At 41.2% G+C, this 19415-nt stretch overlaps 2 protein-coding genes across 2 annotated transcripts; one reads left to right on the forward strand and one right to left on the reverse strand.

Annotated features, from left to right (window-relative positions):
- Positions 1 to 342: 342 nt before the first annotated feature.
- On the reverse strand, positions 343 to 12846 carry armc8 (armadillo repeat containing 8). Its single transcript, XM_053328825.1, has 22 exons — positions 12583 to 12846; positions 10849 to 10925; positions 9768 to 9839; positions 9284 to 9426; positions 9076 to 9173; positions 8839 to 8931; positions 8662 to 8742; positions 8453 to 8528; positions 8284 to 8374; positions 8127 to 8187; positions 7828 to 8028; positions 7616 to 7711; positions 7437 to 7519; positions 7127 to 7208; positions 6490 to 6576; positions 6304 to 6396; positions 6020 to 6169; positions 5589 to 5684; positions 5266 to 5361; positions 4291 to 4363; positions 2618 to 2711; positions 343 to 2521 (listed from the first exon to the last, which is right to left on the reverse strand). The coding sequence occupies exons 1-22, from the start codon at positions 12625 to 12627 to the stop codon at positions 2488 to 2490; spliced, it is 2022 nt and encodes a 673-aa protein (XP_053184800.1). The 5' UTR covers positions 12628 to 12846; the 3' UTR covers positions 343 to 2487.
- Positions 12847 to 13167: 321 nt separating this feature from the next.
- dbr1 (debranching RNA lariats 1) lies at positions 13168 to 17660 on the forward strand. The gene is made up of 9 exons (XM_053328694.1): positions 13168 to 13278; positions 14193 to 14543; positions 14632 to 14756; positions 14845 to 14925; positions 15007 to 15092; positions 15190 to 15414; positions 15522 to 15599; positions 15703 to 15848; positions 16592 to 17660. Exons 2-9 carry the CDS (start codon positions 14347 to 14349, stop codon positions 17343 to 17345), a joined length of 1692 nt encoding a protein of 563 aa, XP_053184669.1. The 5' UTR covers positions 13168 to 13278; positions 14193 to 14346; the 3' UTR covers positions 17346 to 17660.
- The last annotated feature ends 1755 nt before the right edge of the window (positions 17661 to 19415 follow it).

The raw sequence follows: 19415 nt of genomic DNA on the forward strand, positions 1-19415 counted from the left end.
TTTTGTAAGATATCAGACTCCTGTGCTACTCTTGGGAAAACCATCACATTTGGCAAACATTAGCCCCAGTTTTGCACCTCTCACGCATTACATTCGAGTCACAGACAGGGAAGCACATGTTTCTCTGAAGAATAAATAAAGTTTGAGATTTTGAATCTGTTTTTTCAAGTTGCAGCTGTGTTCTCCTATCCAGGTAGCCGGCACATACACAAACACATTATTTTGAATGAAAATCTAAAATAATAGCAATGAATGCCAAATCATCAAATAAAGAATAAGCTAAATTTCTAGCTGTCATCTGTTTGGATTGGGAAACTTTGGGAGCGTGTTCATATTTTTTTTTTTTTATCATGTGGCAAACATCATTTTTTCATTCAGATTGTTATAAATCTCACCCCAAAACACCAGCAGCACTCAGCCCCTTCCTCATCAACCACCACTGAGGTGCCTGTGAGTGAGGCCCAACTGCTCCAATGATGCAGATCACACTGAAGTTTTGGGGTGTGAATGTGTGTAGCAGTGTGAACATGGTCAGGGGGGCGTTCCTGAAAAAGAGAGGCTGCCTGTCACTGAAACTTCCCAAAATAAATACAAAGAAAAAAGGTGTTCATATTTTTTTTTTTTTTTTGAGAAACAGATACTTACCTGAGACTCAAATGTAAGGGGTGTACATGAGAGGCACAACCTGAGGATAGGCAACTATGAACTGCAGTACAAACTTAATGCTAAGTCCACTGTTCTTGCATATATTTGTGCTTTCTTTAGACATTGTGGATTAGAGATGGGGAGGCAACAGTAGGAGCAACAGAAAAAAAAAAAAAAGTTAGCACTGTGTTTGCTCCTTGCTACATGTGACTGCAGAGGCTTTCATACACACACACAACTCGACACCTGAAGCGAACCTACGCTCCTTTGTCATTTTTACCTAAAAGTACCTTAACCTCCAACGAGAAAAAAGACGCAACACAAAGGAAGTCCTTCTTCAGGTCTGCATATATTTTTCAGTGTAACATTCATTCTATCAGAGGTTCAGTAAGGTTTGAAATGTCAGGGAACACTCTAGAAATATCCTGATGGGAGACAAACTCATATGATAGAGGGATGAAACACAGTGGTACACTTTATTCTGCTGCTGTGGATGCGCTTAGTGCCTCATCCTTACGAGGCCAGTTTCCGAATTGTTCTTCCTTCATTCCTCACATCTACTCCTTCCTCGCTTGTTTCTCAAAACACATTAGAGGGAATAAACCCCTGGAGCACGGGAATTTCATTTTTATCCCTTTTGATAAACACAGAAAGATGGGAGGGGAGGAGGGGGGGACTGCGGAAAATGCAGAAAAAAGCAACTGTCATTTTAAGTCTTACTGATTAGAGGTGTGAGGATAGACGTATCCTCTTCCTGTATGTCTGGTGTTCTGTGTACTCATGCCTGTTAATTAGCGTCCGGGCAGGTCAGAGTCAGCGCTATCGACTCTGAGACTACACTTCCCATTGGGATTATAAGAATACTGGACATAAGTGACAGGCTCCAGTGCACACAGAACCACAAGAGTGGAGGGAAAAAAAAGGGATCATGAGGGAAGTTTCTTTCTTTTCTTAATTCGCCTCTGTAGACCATGTTCATACCCAATACCTGCTTGCATCACCCTGCAGTGGATTCACCCTACTGTGCTGAGAATCATGGTTCAGAGAGAATGAACGAAAACAAACAAGAGAGGTCGGGGGAAAATAAAAATCCAAAAATATATATTTATATGTTTTATATTTATATATATTTATATATTTACGAGGTATGTATCCACAAAAAAAAAAAGAAAACACCCAAATTTCAAAATAGGCAGTCTGTGTTTTTTTCTCCAAATGTGTCCTTGCTTGTGATGCCTTAAGAAAACATTAATTAATATTAATAGTAATATCATTAATTAAAAATAAAAAAAATAAAACAGGGAACCTTTGCTGTCCAACAGCCCTGCTCTTGTGTCAAACCTCCAAGTCCTTTTCTCTGAGACCAAAATCTCCTCTACTGGGAGTCCAAAAGCACCAAGGCCTCCTGACAAACAGGGTGGCACTGGTGTCAGGCTGCTGCACTCAAAAAACAAAAAAAACCAAAGATCACAAATCTCAAATTACAAAGTCCAGAAAGGAAAAAAAATTCACTTCATTGTTGGGAAAAAAAAAAGAAGAAAAACGTTGAAAAGTGAAACCCTCCTAACCGTTGATTTCCCAACAACCACGGTCTCAGAGTCTCCAAGATGAGGTTTCGAGTGAGCAAAACTGTTGAGGCTGAGTTGAGGTGGTGGTATTAAGTGGTGGGTGGGAGGTGAAGGGAGTCCAGCCACAGTTCCAAAAAAAACAAAAATGTGTCTTTGTGCAACAAAACAAGCCTCCAGATTAAACAAAACAAAAAAAAACCAAAAGAACCGATGGCAGGTGTCCTCCCGATGATTGTTAGTTAGGCTGGCAGTGGGGGATCGCTCCCCTCTGTGGTCATGCCAGGTACTGCTGCATCGCCGTCTTCGCCCTGAGGGGACACAGACACAGCATTAGTGCACCCTGATCAGCAATCTAATAAATATATGATGAGAATATTGTGTGTTTTAACATTTTGCTGACCTACCTGTCACTGAGGTTGGGGTCAGAGGCCTGCGTGAGTTTGTGCAAGATGTCCACAAAGCCCATCTCCCGCAGCTTGTCCTGACGCTCCTGAGAACCTGATGAAGCATCACAAAGCAGTAAGGAAAATGAATCAACTCTAACATGGACCAGTATCTGCCAACATCTAATATTAACCTCATGTTCACGCCAGAATTCTGAAATTATATATTTGCCAGTAACACGATGACATTTAGCCTGCAGCTCCACTTCAGCTTTGCACTAAGTGGGTTTTTACAGTTCAACAAGACAAGGTCAAAATCTGGTTTATTGCTGGACCGTGTATGAAACGCTGGAGAGCTTTTAAAGTCCCAGTAAAATGAAAAATACATTTTCCCACTTCTAATGCCCCTGTGTTAAGTTATCTCTGGTTATAGGCCAATTATGTAAAAAAAAAAAAATCTAAATCCTTGTCTTTCCCTTTCCTGTAAAATGGTTTCAAATGTTTGAGGATTTATCTTGAACTTGATGGTGTTTACAAAATGTTTTCGTATCAAATGAGGACAGTTTGTGGGTCGTAGTCGCTAACAGAACAATATGGAGAGAGAGAGAGATTTCAAAATTTATCCAATCAAATCTGACTTCGGGTGCCTAGCTGACAAAACCACACTTGGGTCGTAGTAGCTAATCTAATGAATTCATCTCTTCCTCGTTCTCCTGATCTAACAACAGGTTTAGGTGTGTGTGTGTGTGTGTGTGTGTGTGTGTGTGTGTGGAGCCAACAGTCCTGTGTAGCTCTGTTTCTCTCACTGGCTGCTTATCAAACTAAACTTGCTGAGCCCTACACGCTTTTAATTGGTCCAATCAAATACAAAGGATGTGATTTAAAGCTCTCTTGTAACTGCACACTGCTTATGTATTCTGTACAGAAGGTAAACACACTCTAACTTCTGTTTCACTGGCTGGGCATATGATTCACAGTATGTGTACTTTCTTTAAACACACTTTTGTATGAATAAACAGTACTATGAATATGTTCTGACACACTGAGCTGTCACTCCTCCTTACAAGCTGGAGACGTGTAACCATGGTAACCTGTGCCAACCGTAAAGTCTGAACTAATATACACCTAGCAAAGTAGAACCTTACACTTAGACAAATTGAAGTGTTATTGACATTTCACCAGAGCGGCTTTGGTTGCCATCCACCACTGTATGTTATGTTGGCTATTGCATTGCACTGTGGGATATTTTTGCTGGCACAGTGTCCAGTGCTTGCATAATGTAATACTTCCCTGTAACTTTACTCAGCAACTCAGTCAGTCAGTCAAAGACATTCAAAGTTATAGGTCTGGCCCCTCTGTTGTATTCCAGCCAAACAGGGCATGAATGGCATTGCAACTTCTTAAAGCATTCAGTGCACCATAATATCAAGTGTTAAATAACAAAGTTCACTTTGGGTCTTACAGACTAGGATGTATTGCATTAAAATCCAAATGATGTTCTTCTTGTATATCATGGAAGCAAGAACAAGGATGGATCTATTAACAACTGAGCAGCAGGTGGTTTGGTTGGGAGAAGGTTTATGTCAACCATTCTCACACCTACAACATTTCAGTAGATATGCTTTTTTTAAAATTTCCTCAGTTTCCATCCTCATTCTTTATTCTTGCCTGTACTCCTGTGATGTGTCACTTACCGTCCTCCTCATTCCAGATAAGGTTTGAGATACAGAAGGTGGCAGCGAGCTGCAGTTTCACATTCGAATGCCCCTGTGGGAACAGCGAAAGTCAGAGACTTTACAAGTGAGAAGAACAGAACAAAAACACAGGATGCATTGCCTGAACTACTAAAAAAAGACAACAAGACAACTCAATTATTATGATATTTTTAAGGCCAATATTTATTTTAGTACATTTAGGGCCTGATTTACTAATAAGATCCTAAATAGTGGGTACTAAATTGCATGCACAGTGCAATAGATTTCACCTTTCATTTGCATGTGTTTTGCGTGTGATCTACTGAGAATAACTGCATATATGAAAACAGGTGCAACAGGGTGGAGACATCAGTATTTAAATGAGGCTCTGTGTCTTTATGGAGAGTTTGGACAAGCAGAAAGCTGCATGACAAAGTCAATGCTGTTAGTAAAACCAAAAATATTCCACTCCAAAATATTAACACAGGTGGAAAAAATCCGTTCTGTTATTGTGACTCCGTCTCCTCCTCTCCACAGTGAGCAGCCGGTTAATACCTGCCCTTCAAAAAGATATTATTTATAGACGCCGTTTCGGTCAGAAATATTACCTTCAGGCTTGGTAAATGCTAAATAACATATTTGCATTTTCTCCTCCCTGTATTTTGCACACTGGGGTTAAAAAGCCCCACATTGAATATTCATTATGGCAAATATATTAAATGAACAGCGTGTATTGTCTTGCACAGTTTAAAGTAGTTGTGTTAGTAGCAACTTGCACATTTTTTGCGGGTAATGTCAAGTTTGCACACGTTATCAGGCTCTTAGTGATTTCAATTTTTGCTGCTATTTTTGGAAAGCTGCTGAACTAAGTTTCATTGTATTGTTTTATCAGTGCAATGACAATAATCATCTATCTAATTAGGACAACATACTGCTGTATACAGCTGCTACAGTACATAGGAGAAGCTACTGTACCATGTAGTATTTGATTTTCTGGAGCATGTCGTCATTGGTCATGATGAGTTCCTTGGCTGTGTTGCCGTCGGCGATGTTAGCTAGGATGCACAGCGTCTGACAAGGTAAGAAAAAAACTGAAATTGTCAACTGATGCTCTCTGATGTGCTTACATCTCTATAAATACCACTACACCACTGAACTTGAATCCAGACCGGCCCAGGCGGATAACCTATAATCATACCTGCAGAGCCTTTACTCTGCAATGCGGGTTTTTCAAGCAGCTGTAGAATGAATTCTGTATAGAGAAGCATTCGTAAGCATGATGCAGAGGGAGCACTCACCTGTTCTTTGACCTCTATACTGTGCTCTGCTTCTAGGATGAGGGTCACCGCCTGCATGATCTGCTTCCCATGAGAACTCATGATCTGGTCAATGTGCTGACAACAAGAGATGAAGCCGGAGAGAATTAGTATTCCTGCTGTGTTTTACATTTTTGAGACTTTATGCTAGTAAGGCACACAGAGGCCCATGTGTATTTTTATCTACAGAGAATGTGAGTAAGTATGGCACTTTCAAGGCTGGCACTCAGGTGGAACACTACATCTGCTCTGTGTCACACTTAGATAAAAATGAATCCAAATATCCCAGAATGACCAGTAAACCCTCTAATCAAGGCTGTTGTTTTCAAGTATTGTATAATTAACTGTACATTACTAATGCTTTGGGGTGTCATTTATGTGTGTGGGAGTGTGTGTGTGTGTGTCTCTCTCACTGGGCGTGTTGACAGCAGATTACGCAGCAAACCAAGAGTCTTCATCAGCACATTGGTGTCAGGGTCTGACAGCAGGCGGAACAACTGTTCTGTCCCCAGACATCGAACAATCTCCACTTTCACCTTCTGATCTGCCTGAAATGCCATGTTCTTAACAAACAAACAAACACACACACACACACACACACACACACAGAAATGGACAATTCACACTTAGTCATCCGGCAGCAACACATGTCACAAATTCAATAGTCCTCGAGACAAGCTTAGTATTCTATTCTTACCATCAAGGCCCAAATCCCATTGACCCTAAGTGCAGGACTCTCACTCTGGGTCAGACTGCATAGTAGTTCAATCACCCCTGACTCCAGTATGGGCTGCACATACATACACACAAAAGTAGGTGGTCAATAATTAACTGCTATAATCTATTGTCTTTGTTACATAAAGGTGTGTGAGTGTGAGTGTACCTCTTTGCTGGGTGAGAACTCCAGCAGTAGGTTGCATAGTGTTGAGGAGGCCATGACCAGGACTTCATCTGGGGCGTTCTGCAACAGCTACAAACAACAGTAACACACTATGTTAATCTGCATTCTATTTGTTTTACTAGGTAGAGCGTGCACGAGGCATGACATGATGCAAAAAGTACACTAGGCTTGTAATTCAGGGTTTTTAAGCTTTTCACCAGAAATAAATTGACTTTTATTTGACAAGAAATCACAGTAGGTTCTCTTTCTCATTAGCGCAAGTTTCACAGCACAGCATTCAGGCCCAGTCAGAACAAGGCAGCTTAGCTGGACTGCTGCGTTTATCCAGCACCACATCAATACGCCCACTCACTCACTCACTGTGAATTCTCCAGAAAATGACCTGCTGTATTCTCACATGAGCTCAATCAGACTTTACACTGACTTTGTACTAGGGAGCTGGCAGTGGAAAGTCTGTTTATTGTCCACATTTGCATTTGCACATGCAGCTCTGAATAATGTCCGGAATATTTCATGGTTGCAATGTGTGTGTGAAAGCAGCTCAGAGAGGTATAGAGAGATTTTGTCTTTGCATTCAGTAAAACTTTACTGGATTTGTTTTTTTTCTAACTGCACTGACCTTCATGAGGGGTTTCCACACCGCATGGTCGTGGAAACTGGTCCTCAGCTGCTGCACTGATCGTGAAAGACTATGTAGACACCTGTAAAAGAAAACATATAGAGAGGATCAGTCATGGCATTGGAGTTTGTGACCATCTAAAAGTTTAATACAGGATCCAGATTTGATATCATTGTAAAATTTGCAACAAAATCTAAATTAAAACTTTTTTATAGCCCTTGAAATAAAATTGTCAATCCATTTTGTCCTCATAATAACTCACTGCGTAGACAAACTAGTATTCAGACACGACTAAACACAGACACCGTACCTGACAGCCGCCAGGCGGACTTTAATGCTAGATTCAGACAAGCCACTGACTATCCTGTCCATCATGTTATCTGTCTCTGTGATCTGAAAAAGACGACAGTAGAGGTGCATTAGAATATAAACACACACATATGTGCATATTAACATATATAAACACAGATACACCTGAGGAGAAGTCACCTTCTTGCGGATGTCCTCGTCATTGGAGCCTAGCGAGGCGTAAAGTTTGAAAGCAGCTTGTCTCAGCTCGTGTGCATGCTTCAGGTCATGGTCCAGCTGGATAAGACAGAGTGGACAGAAAATTAACTGTTGCACAGTGTCCACAAGTGACAGAACTTTTACATTAAAATAAAGTAATATAAAAAGGGGCCCTCTCAGACCCACTGACCCACCCTCTTGATGTCAGTGATTGCAGACACAGAGCTGGGGTACTTAAAGTAGTCTGCCAGCATGGCCACTAGATGGTCAGTAGTGCTTGCGATCCTCTGTAGCTCCACATCAGGCTCCATCAGGTAGGCCAGCGTCTCTGCACCCTCCACCCTCTCCTCCAGAAGATGCTCTTTACTGCACATTCGTACGAGGCAGGGTAGGGTCTGAATGAAAAACAGGAAGTCATATGGATGTTACATAAAGAACTGATATAATATGGTAATAATAGTGGTGAATACAGGTGCGGTTGCACCTGCCTTACCTTCAGGACTATGCAGCTGTCGTCTGTCCTGATGGCACCCGCTCGACACATGTACGTTAAACTGGGACAGAAGGAGAAGACGTCTCGTAAAAAAAAAAAAAAAAAAAAAGTATACAGAGAATACAAATATTAATAACGATGGTTGTATATCACTTACCATTTGGCTGCTGTTAACTGCATTTCAATGGGTTGATCCCTTTGCATCATTCTGACAAATACCTGAGAGAGCAGCTCACCATCCACCAGCACTGGAAACACAAAGGTTCGGGAACCATTAATGATTGTGAACTGAAAGGTGAAGCTCGAACCAAAGAGAGGGGACTCACCAGTCACCAGTGTCAGGGAGACCGGAGTGTTCTCATAGGCCAGGACCGAGAAACACTTTAACGCCTGCATCCGAACCTGAAGAGCCAATGAGGACATGAGAGAGAGCTATATATGGAGGTGAGCATCGTGTGTGAAAGCCTGTACTATCTGATTCAGTAGCTACAGTATATATACTAACAGACAGACAGACAAACAGACAGTCATTTACCTTATAAGAGGATGAGATAAGTAGAGGGGCAATGTTCTGGATGGCGCCGTGGTTGAAAAGGACCGTCTGATGTTCTGGGGTCTGGAGACAATTTGCATTCCATTAACAATGAATTTCGCTCCAGCTACAAAAGTGATTAACTCCAGTGTTTTTGTGTCGCCAAATACCAACAAATACCTTACAACAGTGGGAGAAGATCTGTGTGATGTACTCCTGGGTCCTGTGTGAGCGGCTCAGTAGCGACATTAGATGGGGAATCACAGTGGGATCCTGAAAGTCACATAATGTAGTTGTAAAATGGGTATTGTTAGGTCTTGACCTCTGCATAATGTGCAATTAAAAAGGTACTTGTTATTCCGTGTTTGCTAGTCTAAGAGGTTATATCTTAAGCAGAATCTGTAAAAGGCGACCTACAGTATAGAGCAGCTGCACAGGGGTGACTGGACTGATGAAGACAGTTCTGAGACATCGAAGACAAGCTTCAATGAAGATCAGGTCCGGACACAAGAGACCTGCAAGCACAAAACACAGATGCTGCTTAGATCTAGGTTTCTACCAGTCACAAAGATGTTATCCTCTGCAGTAAGGCTTTGCATGCGTGAGTATGCGTTTGTGCCCCAACCTTGAAGAAGGGCAGGGATGATGTGACAGTCCACCAGGGACTTGATGTTGTTCTCTGTACCCATGGCGAGGCTGCCCAGCACCACAGCGCACTCTGTCCGTAGCTCTAGACTGGAAGAGCTCTGCTGGAGCAGATACAGTAACCTGGACCCAAGGAACACACACACACACACACACACACACACACACACACACATACACACACACACACACACACACACACACACACACACACACACACACAGAGAGAGAGAGAGAGTACATTCACTGCAAAGGTGCTGAGTGACCTGTAGAGTGCATTGCAGATGATGCTAATTAGTTAAACTCTTCAGCCTTGACGTTTCTGCTGTCACATTGGCATATTGTTATTTTTTATTAGCAATTCTTGTTCATCTTGTGTACAGCTACTGGTATCTCTTGAATGTCCTTGAATAAAATATTTACAAGTCAGAAAGTGGAAAGAGAGACGTGGTGTGCAGACATACCTCGGAACAGCTCCGAGGACTATCAGATTGGCCTTCTGCTTATTGTTTCCAATGACGGCATTCTTCATGTCACTGTGAAGACAGACAGACAGACACACATACAGATGAGAGGAACCCTCTTGGCTTCTATTTGATGCAACTGTGCCAAAAGTTCAAGAGTTGATACAATTTTGCAACCAATAAAAATGAGCTTGTATTTATAAAGTAACGAACATGCAAAAATGCTTAAATAACACCAGGATTTGTCTCATTTATGATGCATTTCATACAAGGTTGATTATGTAATAAATCATAAAGACACAGACACTGCAAGGGCGATATATCCAGACATACGACAAGAAGGTTTGCATGGATGCACAGATGTTTCACATATTCTTGTAGGACACAGTTGAGCATGATCATTTGTCTTCTAGGTTTTTTTTCTTTTCCCTGCAGTATTTTACTCTACTCTGCAAGCGCCCCAGATGATATCAAATAGCAGGTGAGTGAGCCTGGTGGAAAAGTACAGCTGTAGCAGGCAGTCAAGTCAGGCAGGTGCTGGGTTAGTGGAGCGGTACAAGCCGTAACCAGAGCTAGTCTCTCCAGAGGTTAAAAATAAAAGGTGAAACAGTCAGAGTCCAAGTCACTGCAGTACAAGCAGAGAGTGAGAGTTGGTTGGAATGAGAGAGAGAGAAATATGAAGTCACACTGGGCAGTGAAATGCATTTTGAAATGGACTGTCACATGAAAGCTTGTGCATGTAAACACTGAGGTCATGCAACCATAGAAACGCTGCAGTGTCAGTCAGTTTTCTAAAGAATCATTCCTGTGCATAACATTCAAAAGAAATGTAATTTTTTTAAACAAATTTAGTCAACTGCCTGTGAAAAGATAAGCTGGTAGCTGGTGGTAAAGCTGGCAGCTCCGAGTTGAGCTGAAACATGCTGGCTGAATAGAGTCCACGCTTTAATAGTGGCAATATGCTATCTATAAAATTTTAGCAGCCAGCAAGGGCCGTGATGCACAAGAATTCATCCCAGCTCTGCGTATCCCTTCTGTACCTGCACTAGGGATGACAAAATACACATCAAGAGCTACTTACATGACTCCCTGCAGCACTTTCTGTGGGTCGGGGTCGAACAGGCGGTCCACATAATGGCGACTTGTGGCAGTGACTTCCTGTATGGGCACAAGTAATGACAGCAGAAGTGTGAGCAGCAAAATTTACAGACACTTTAAATTCATGCTTGGGCGACCTGGCTGCAAAGTAAATGAGATTGTATCTTGCTCAGTTTCACTAAAGACATTACAGATATGATGTACTAATATGAGCATACTTTGACATTTTTTGACAACAAACTAGAGATTGTCCAGCTATGTGTCAGCATGATCAGGTTTATTTCCTGGTGGGAAAAACAGCATTAAAAGAAATTTGAAAAGCAGATTTGATTTAGTTTTCCTGTATTTAAACTAAAATAAAGATTTTAATGACTTAAAGACACTGATCTACCCCATTCTGGTAGACTCACACACATGACCACTATCACATGCAGCAGCATCCATGGCTAGCCTGATCCCTTTAGCCGTTTTATGACACCAAGTGGCATGGTGACAACAGAAAATTTGTTTATATCATTGACAGCTTTAACCAGAACTTTCCACATGACCCCAGAGGAGCAACACAACACGCTGCTACTATTCGGCTTCAGGTGCCAACACACTATTTAGCACATGCTGTACTGCACCCACCTGCCTTTAGAAAACAACTTTTACGTGCATCAATGATGTAATGGCTGAAATCAGACAAATACAATAACATAGAGCAACTTAAAAAAAATAAGTGTTCTTTAAGTGTTTCATGAAGTCTTCTGTGTGCATGTACCAGGGCTCAGGGCGTTTCACTCCTGCAGTTCAGACACGCGTGTTTTCGCTTTCCATTTAACTTTAAGTTTAGCTGAGCGAGTTCCAACTAGCAGCCTGTTACCTAACGTTACTTGAATACATTGCACCATACCATTCATTAGACTTTCGGCTACTAAGAGAAATAATAGGAAACCATAAAAGTAATAATAATTACTATTACTATTATTAGTAGTATTAATATTAATAATACATTTAATTTGAACCGCTGTTTTCATTCTTAATGTAAGTAAAGTACTACAGTATTCTTAAAAGAGAACACCTAATATAAAGAAAATAATGATAATAGTAATGAGATAATGATAATATAGATAATAATATAGATGGAAGAATTAAACCAGAGAGTTGTGATAGCTCTGAATATGCTAGTAGTTAGCTATGTCAACTAATACGTCAAGTTCGTTATTGTAATTATGAAGCTGCGGAGGTTAGACACAGATAATAGCGGAGGGTCGGAATAAAAAGCTCAGTCCTGCAACTTATTTTCCATTGCGCATTTCTTTTTAAAGTGTTTGAGTATTTCAAACACGAACAGTGGTGACAGCACTCTCACTCGTAGCGGTTAGCTGCTAACTCATTCCCAGTGACACTGACAGCTACGTCGATCGTTTGGTTTGTGGTCTCCTATCACGCCGACGGGCTGAGCGGACACATGCCTTTCACATGTTCTCTATGTTACCGCCTGTCCGGGCGAGCTCTGACCATAAAACTGTTCTCTCTACACTTACGTAGGCGGAGTGCTACATGTTGCAAAGCCCTTAACTTAGCTTTCAGGCTAACAGAAGACATGAACCCTTCACGGTTTTCACAGCTTCAAGCATAATTTGACTGATACAATCATATTACCCGCCCACTGCTTGAGAGAGCACACTGTAAAATAGACAATGCAACTTGAAACTATGAGAGAGACACTCACAGACAGCACACTGATGCGGAGAGGGGCCTCCAACAAGCACGCCATCTCTCTTCCCCCGATCGAGCGCCCCAATCGGCGCAGCACTTTGCAGACACTCCGCCCCCCAACCCCAGAGTAGCTTTTTTTAAAGTAACTGCGGTTAAATCGAGCAACTGCTCGGTAGCATTATGATTAAAATAATGGCACCTATATTCCCCTCTGTAATTATTAGCTATATATATTTTATACACAACAACAACAACAACAGGCAGCGGTGCTAACTTAGCGAGCCTGCTGACAGCGGATTTGTCATTGAAGTAAATTTTGTTTATAAATGTGACGTAGATGATGTCTCTCTCAGTTAGATTCGACATAATAAATCGACCCGTTCAAACCGCGTGATTAATTTTGCAAACAAAATACGTGTTATATTATAGATATATATTTCAATATTTTTATATCAAACAATGCATAAAAAGACAAAAATATGCGGTCCACAAATGTCATGGAATCTGCTGCCAATGTTCACAAACAGGTTTACGCGTGCGCAGTGTGGCTATACCAAGAAGGAAAGGCATTGTGGGTCTTGACTAGACGCGGGGTGATAAAATGCATTCAATCGTGGCTCTGTTACCTTTTTACAGAACCATGCGTCCTCTGTAACTTTACGTTGTATGCGCCTGGACAAACACACTCTACTGTTATTATCTCACCTCTGTAAGTGCTCAGTTTGTCTCTATTTTGTTGTGACATGCTTGTGAGAGAGCATTATCGTCCCACTTGTTTGCTGTTGGCTCGTTTCAGCAACATGAAGGGACGTTATTGTACATTTAATTACCTACTAAGTTACCTCTGCATGTTCTGTCTTGTAATGTAATCGTAGCAGCTATTGTGCTACTATAGCATTGTAACTGCACCATTGTAACTACACAGAGAATGGTGTAAAGGCCCTCCTATTACGTTGAATGTGAAGTAGCAGCAGTCCATATATGTTAGATAAGAAATAGGACTGGCGCTACTTTAATGTGCACGTTTTTAGATAACCTAGAGGCGGCCAGTGTCTGGTGCATCTCTGAGTATTTAATGAAAAGTGGTGTCCAGGTTTCGGTTTCCCTGACTTTCGTTTCTCAATGCAAGTCAGTCTTTCTTAACAGATGAAACATGACACTGGGGTGTATGTCCATGTGATGGTTTAAAGCTGCACTGCTCTGCTCTGGACAGTACAATTTGAGTCCCTGAATATTTACAGTAACTGATTAAAACAATTACTATGTTAACTATGTTTAAACAAATACTATTAATAGCAGTGAATAACAGAGGAAACGTCAGACTAAACAGAAAGATACCTGCTTGGCTTGACTAATGTAGACTTCTGATGCCTCATATTAACATTGGCTGAACTTTGGAAATGTTTTTGCAGCTGGTATAAACAGCAACCATCAGTACTTTCATTGTACATATGGCATTGTGAGGATTGTTGTAAGACCACTCACTGAGTTCCTTTTTCATTGCCTGCTGTTGTCTGTTTATACTTCACAAGTTATTGCTCTCCTGTCATAACTGATACTTTTTATTGACGTAAATGCCATCACCAATGCTTTAATTAATTAGTTTTGTTTGTGTCCCTGCAGATCACCAAAAGGTTATTTCCAAAGGAGCAGGCTTCAGCATCTCTCTGCGTGAAGGCTGACAGCCACTAAGTGAGCACAGAGCACAGAGCACAAACCAACCCTCGCTGTGAATGTGAATTTCTCTGGGAGTCTGCATCTTACCTGTTAGTGCAGCATGAAGATTGCAGTTGAAGGCTGTTGCCATGGTGAGCTTGACAAGATTTATGAGACCATTGGCTATCTGGAGAAGAAGGAAGGGGTGAAAGTGGACCTGCTGCTTTGCTGCGGGGACTTCCAGGCAGTGCGAAATGAAGGAGATATGAAGTGCATGGCAGTGCCAGCCAAGTACAGAACGATGCAGACATTTTACAAGTCAGTAGGTCTTTGAATTTTCACTTTTAAAAAGTGCAATGTTAGGGTGAGACTTACAAAAACTTTGATACTTCTGTCTTTGTTGCAGGTACTATTCTGGAGAAAAGAAGGCTCCAGTTCTGACTATCTTCATCGGAGGGAACCATGAGGCTTCCAACCACCTACAGGAGCTGCCTTATGGAGGCTGGGTGGCACCCAACATTTATTACCTGGGTAAAGACAAACATAACATAGATATTGATATTCTGTCTACCTGCCTGTTCTATTAATTCCAATGCTTAACCTGACCATATGTCTATAGGTTATGCTGGTGTTGTTCGCTACAAAGGTATAAGAATTGGTGGTTTATCTGGAATCTTCAAATCACATGACTACAGAAAAGGTGAGAGGTTTTTTTACCGCCTGACTGGACAAAGTTGTACACACTATGCAGTGTATTTACAATGAATGTGTGCTCTTTCAGGTCACCATGAAGTACCTCCATACAACCCTGATACTCTACGAAGCGTATACCACATCCGAAATATCGAGGTGTTCAAACTAAAACAGGTAACTATTATAGATTCAACATGTTCTCTTGCACAGTACTCAAAAAGATGTTCACTTATTTATATAAACTATGTGTAAATGGTTTTTTACCACTTAGATGCGTATGCCTATGGACATTTTCATGAGCCACGACTGGCCACGTGGAATATACAACTATGGAAGCACATGGGAATTGTTGAGAAAGAAGAAGTTTCTGCGTCATGAAGTGGAAACGAACACACTGGGGAGTCCTGCTGCTGCAGAGCTTCTGGCCCACCTCCAGCCCACCTACTGGTTCTCTGCACATCTTCACGTGAAATTTGCAGCCCTTATGCAGCATCCGGTAACTAACTAGCTGTATTGCTGCTAATGTCAGTGTTAAGCGCTGATACATTTTTACACAAATATACCAATATATTATGCCAACTAAGTCAATTCTTTTATCCTTAGCCTAAAGGTAATGCTGCCCCACGTGTAACCAAATTCCTGTCTCTGGATAAATGTCTGCCTCATAGGGAGTTCTTACAGGTGAGAGAACGTCCTGTCTGTTGTTGGATACACAAAGACTTCAGTGTAATTTAAGGCGTAGAGATCAGAGTTCAAAGTAATGAGATATACATTTGTGTTGCAGGTTGTGGATGTTCCAGAGAGACCAGGCTCCTCTGAGGGTCTGGAGTATGATCCAGAATGGCTCGCGATTCTGAAGTCCACCAACAGTCTACAGAGGACCACGCCTCACCCCTGGAACCCTCCAGAGAATAATGGCCTGCACCAACGGTACACAGATATTTACATGTGAAATTAACAGTGGAGCAAATGTAAGCAAGGTGATCAGTGAGGGGAAAAATATGTAAGAATGACACTTTGGCATTTTGAGTTAGAGCTTTACCAATTCAGATAAATGTCATTGCTGAAACCAACACAATCAGCTACAAGCAGTAAAATCTTTGTGACTAAATTCCTGTTGATGTAGTCATCATCACAACACTTATTTTTTATAAATCTGGCCTTACAAGTATAACAAGGCAAAAAATTGGCAGCATGCAACAGTTGTACTTCATGCACCAAGTGAATTATTACCCTCTGGGAGGGAATCTTACTCACATTAAACTGTTGCCAGTCCCTTGTGCTGTCATGTAGAAATTGTATATTTATATATTTTAGGGCGGTCACTCAGGATTATTTTCATTATCAATTTATCTGCATCACTTCAAATGATTTTATGTAAAACATTTTAGAAAATTACACTCATCACAATTTCCAAAAGCCATATGTGACACCAAAAAGTAGTGTGCTTTGTACAACTCATCAGTTTATCATAAAAGAGAAGACAAACTTGAAACAGTTAATTCTCAGCACTGACTTTTCTTTTTAGTTAAGTCATCAATTGAGAGTAATCAGAGTAATATTCTTTATTTGAACAAATCAACTGGTTGCCGTCAGTTCCCTCTCATACTCCTGCAGCTGTTGGGTTTGAGTTCATACTGTCTTGTGTGATGTGGATTGTCTATAACCATCAGGTGGGACTTCACACCTTCAGAAGAAGATATGATGCAGGTGGTAGAGGAGCTCAGCGGTGAACTTGCCATTCCAGACAACTTTACCCGGACTGTACCAGCCTATGACCCCAATAAACCCCAACCCCACGCCCCCCCGAGCTATAACACAAACCCCCAGACAACCGAGCTCTGCGCCACTTTTAGCCTCACAGACCTCTATGCCCAGGGTGTGCACGGAGGCGCTGATGTTCAGGGTAGGAGCGTACGAGAGGAGGAAGATGACGATGATGCAAATAGCGTAGGAAGCGTGGAAGAGCCCAGCGAGTACCCGACAGACACTTCGGGATTATCAAATTCATTTAATCCAGATGAGATCACAATAGAGGATGAGTGGGAGGAAGAGGAAGAGACTGGGGCTCAGAGCAGGCCTGATTCGAAGGGAGATAAGGTATCCGCTTTACCCGTCGGTGAAATCCACACCCCGAGCCGTATGGTCCTGCCCAAGCCTAAATCTGACACCTCACCCACTCACCTGCCCTACCTAATGAACCTGCCTCCTCCCTCCCACTCTACCCCCGACGTCACCCGCACTCACCCCGAAGCAGAGCGGGAAGGACTCTGCGAGGGCAGCGACGAAGACGCCACAGCCGCACGCATCCTCAAGCGCACCAGCGACGAGGCCGGGGACGCGGGCAGCAGGGGCACGACCCCCAGGATCAAACGCAGGAACCAGGTCATCTACACGACAGTAGATGACGAGGAATGTGAGGATTAGAGATCAGGGTGAGAAGAGACAAAAAGTCTCTCCAAGTCGTTTGTCACAGAGTGTACAGTTCTCCATTAGTTTAAAATCGATATGTGAAACTTAGTATGGACTTCTGTATTTACTGCCTGCCTTTTTATACAACCGCTGACATAAGCTGTTCAAAACACAGGTTTGGCTTTAATAAAAAAGTCAGACTATACATGGCAGAGAAAAACAAAAAGTAGTTCCTGCATTCAGTTTCAACAGAAAAGCAGTTCTAGCCCCAAAAATAGTGTTCTTTGTTAATGCTAATGGAAATGATCGCATTTTTTAATATATTTTTGTCCACCAAGGAAAGTTTTAGAAAATTGACATTTCTGAGTTTTTTTTATTTTTATTTTATTTTTTTGTAAATGTAATTTCAAGACAAAAGCAATGATTAGAGGCTGTCAAATAAAAAAAACAAATCATTTTAAAATGTGTTGATGACATCATACTCTATTGTACAGCCATTTGGCACAAGTGTTTCTCTTATGAGGCAAGTGTGGGGTGGGGTGGGGTGGGGTGGGGGGGCAGGCAGCAGTCAGTATTCTACACTCAAAGTGTCATTCACAGCTTTATTCAACACTATACACAATCTGGTTGCTGTTGTAAAATCAAGTCTTTTGTTTTAATGACCTTTTTTCATCTTAAATTGCACAGACCACTGAACGTTTTTGTGATCACAGAAGAATGAACGAGTGAATCTATTTTTACGATGAAAAGCGAGCCGACGAGCTGTCCATGTCCCTGTAGGAGAAGAATACATCATTTAAGCTTTGAAATGAATAGTGATTGAAATTAGACCCTTAATTAGCTCAGCACATATTTATCAGAATGACTAATAGCTAAAATAAGGCTTCCCTGGACACAAATAATTGTTCAAATCAAACAGATTTATAACATTGATTAGAGAGTCCTTTTTAAACAATCCATTCCCGGTTCACAAGTGTGCTCTGATAAAATTAACATACACTTTCATTAAAATTAAGACAATACCATCATATATATAACATACAGTGTGTTCGACAAGATCTCTTTACATCCAAACAAAGAGCCAATACAGTATAGCCTAATGACATGGTGCTGAGTTACTAGTTTATAGTACAAGCCAATGTCAGGGAAAAATGAGTTTTCCTGCACTTTGACTACAACGCACACACTTGATTCACAGAAGAAAAAAAGAAAAGAAAACTGGGAATAGGCACTTCTGTTTTTTTTGTTGTTTTTTTTCATCAATTCTTTCCTCATTTTCATCAAGCAACCAAGCACACAATTGTTTTTAAGAGCATCATATCAAGTCTAATGAATCAGTTAAAGTATTTCAGATCACTATGAGTTCATTTTCACCAACAGCTTAGCCTTGGGACAAAGAACAAGGATGAAGTGTGGACATTAAAACACAAGATGGGCAGGTGCTCTTCTACACGGCATGAAAAGTCTTTTTTTTTTTACTATTTTCCCACCTTTCAGTCTGTCCTCTTTCACCTATTAAACTGAATAGGGAGCAGTGCTTCTACAAGGACATTGGCCACCGATATATGATTTATCTTGAGCCAATTTTTCCTCCTGTGTGCAGAGTCATAAATTCAATCCAGTGCTACCTTTTTGTTGGGTTTGAGAAATGTGTTTTCTTAGTTACAGCTAACAGATTCCTGCAAACACATATAGCAATATATTTAAGTCATCTGACTGCATAGCATTCCATATCAAATCTGTATTGTTGCTTTTAAAGAGCTACAGCCTGTGGTGCTGACAATCACTACAAGCACTCAGCTAAGGCGTTGCAAACCGCAAAATGCTTAAAAAGACACACACAGCAATCTTTCTAATAACACAAGTGTTTAAATCTAAGAGAAACACAATGCAAAAAAAATGGTCAATCTTATACAAACAAAAATGAAATCAGAATTTGAAGGAGTTTAATTAAAATGCCTCACATGTTTGAGTTTGTGTTTCTGACTGGACAAGTAGAGAAGAGAAATGTGAGTGCAAGGCAATTAAAAAAAAACAAAAACAACAGGCAATAAATACGCACAGTCTGACGTGCCGTGTGTCTTA

The sequence above is a fragment of the Scomber japonicus genome, chromosome 11 (genome assembly GCF_027409825.1).
Source record: "Scomber japonicus isolate fScoJap1 chromosome 11, fScoJap1.pri, whole genome shotgun sequence".
NCBI classification, from domain to species: Eukaryota; Metazoa; Chordata; class Actinopteri; order Scombriformes; family Scombridae; genus Scomber; species Scomber japonicus.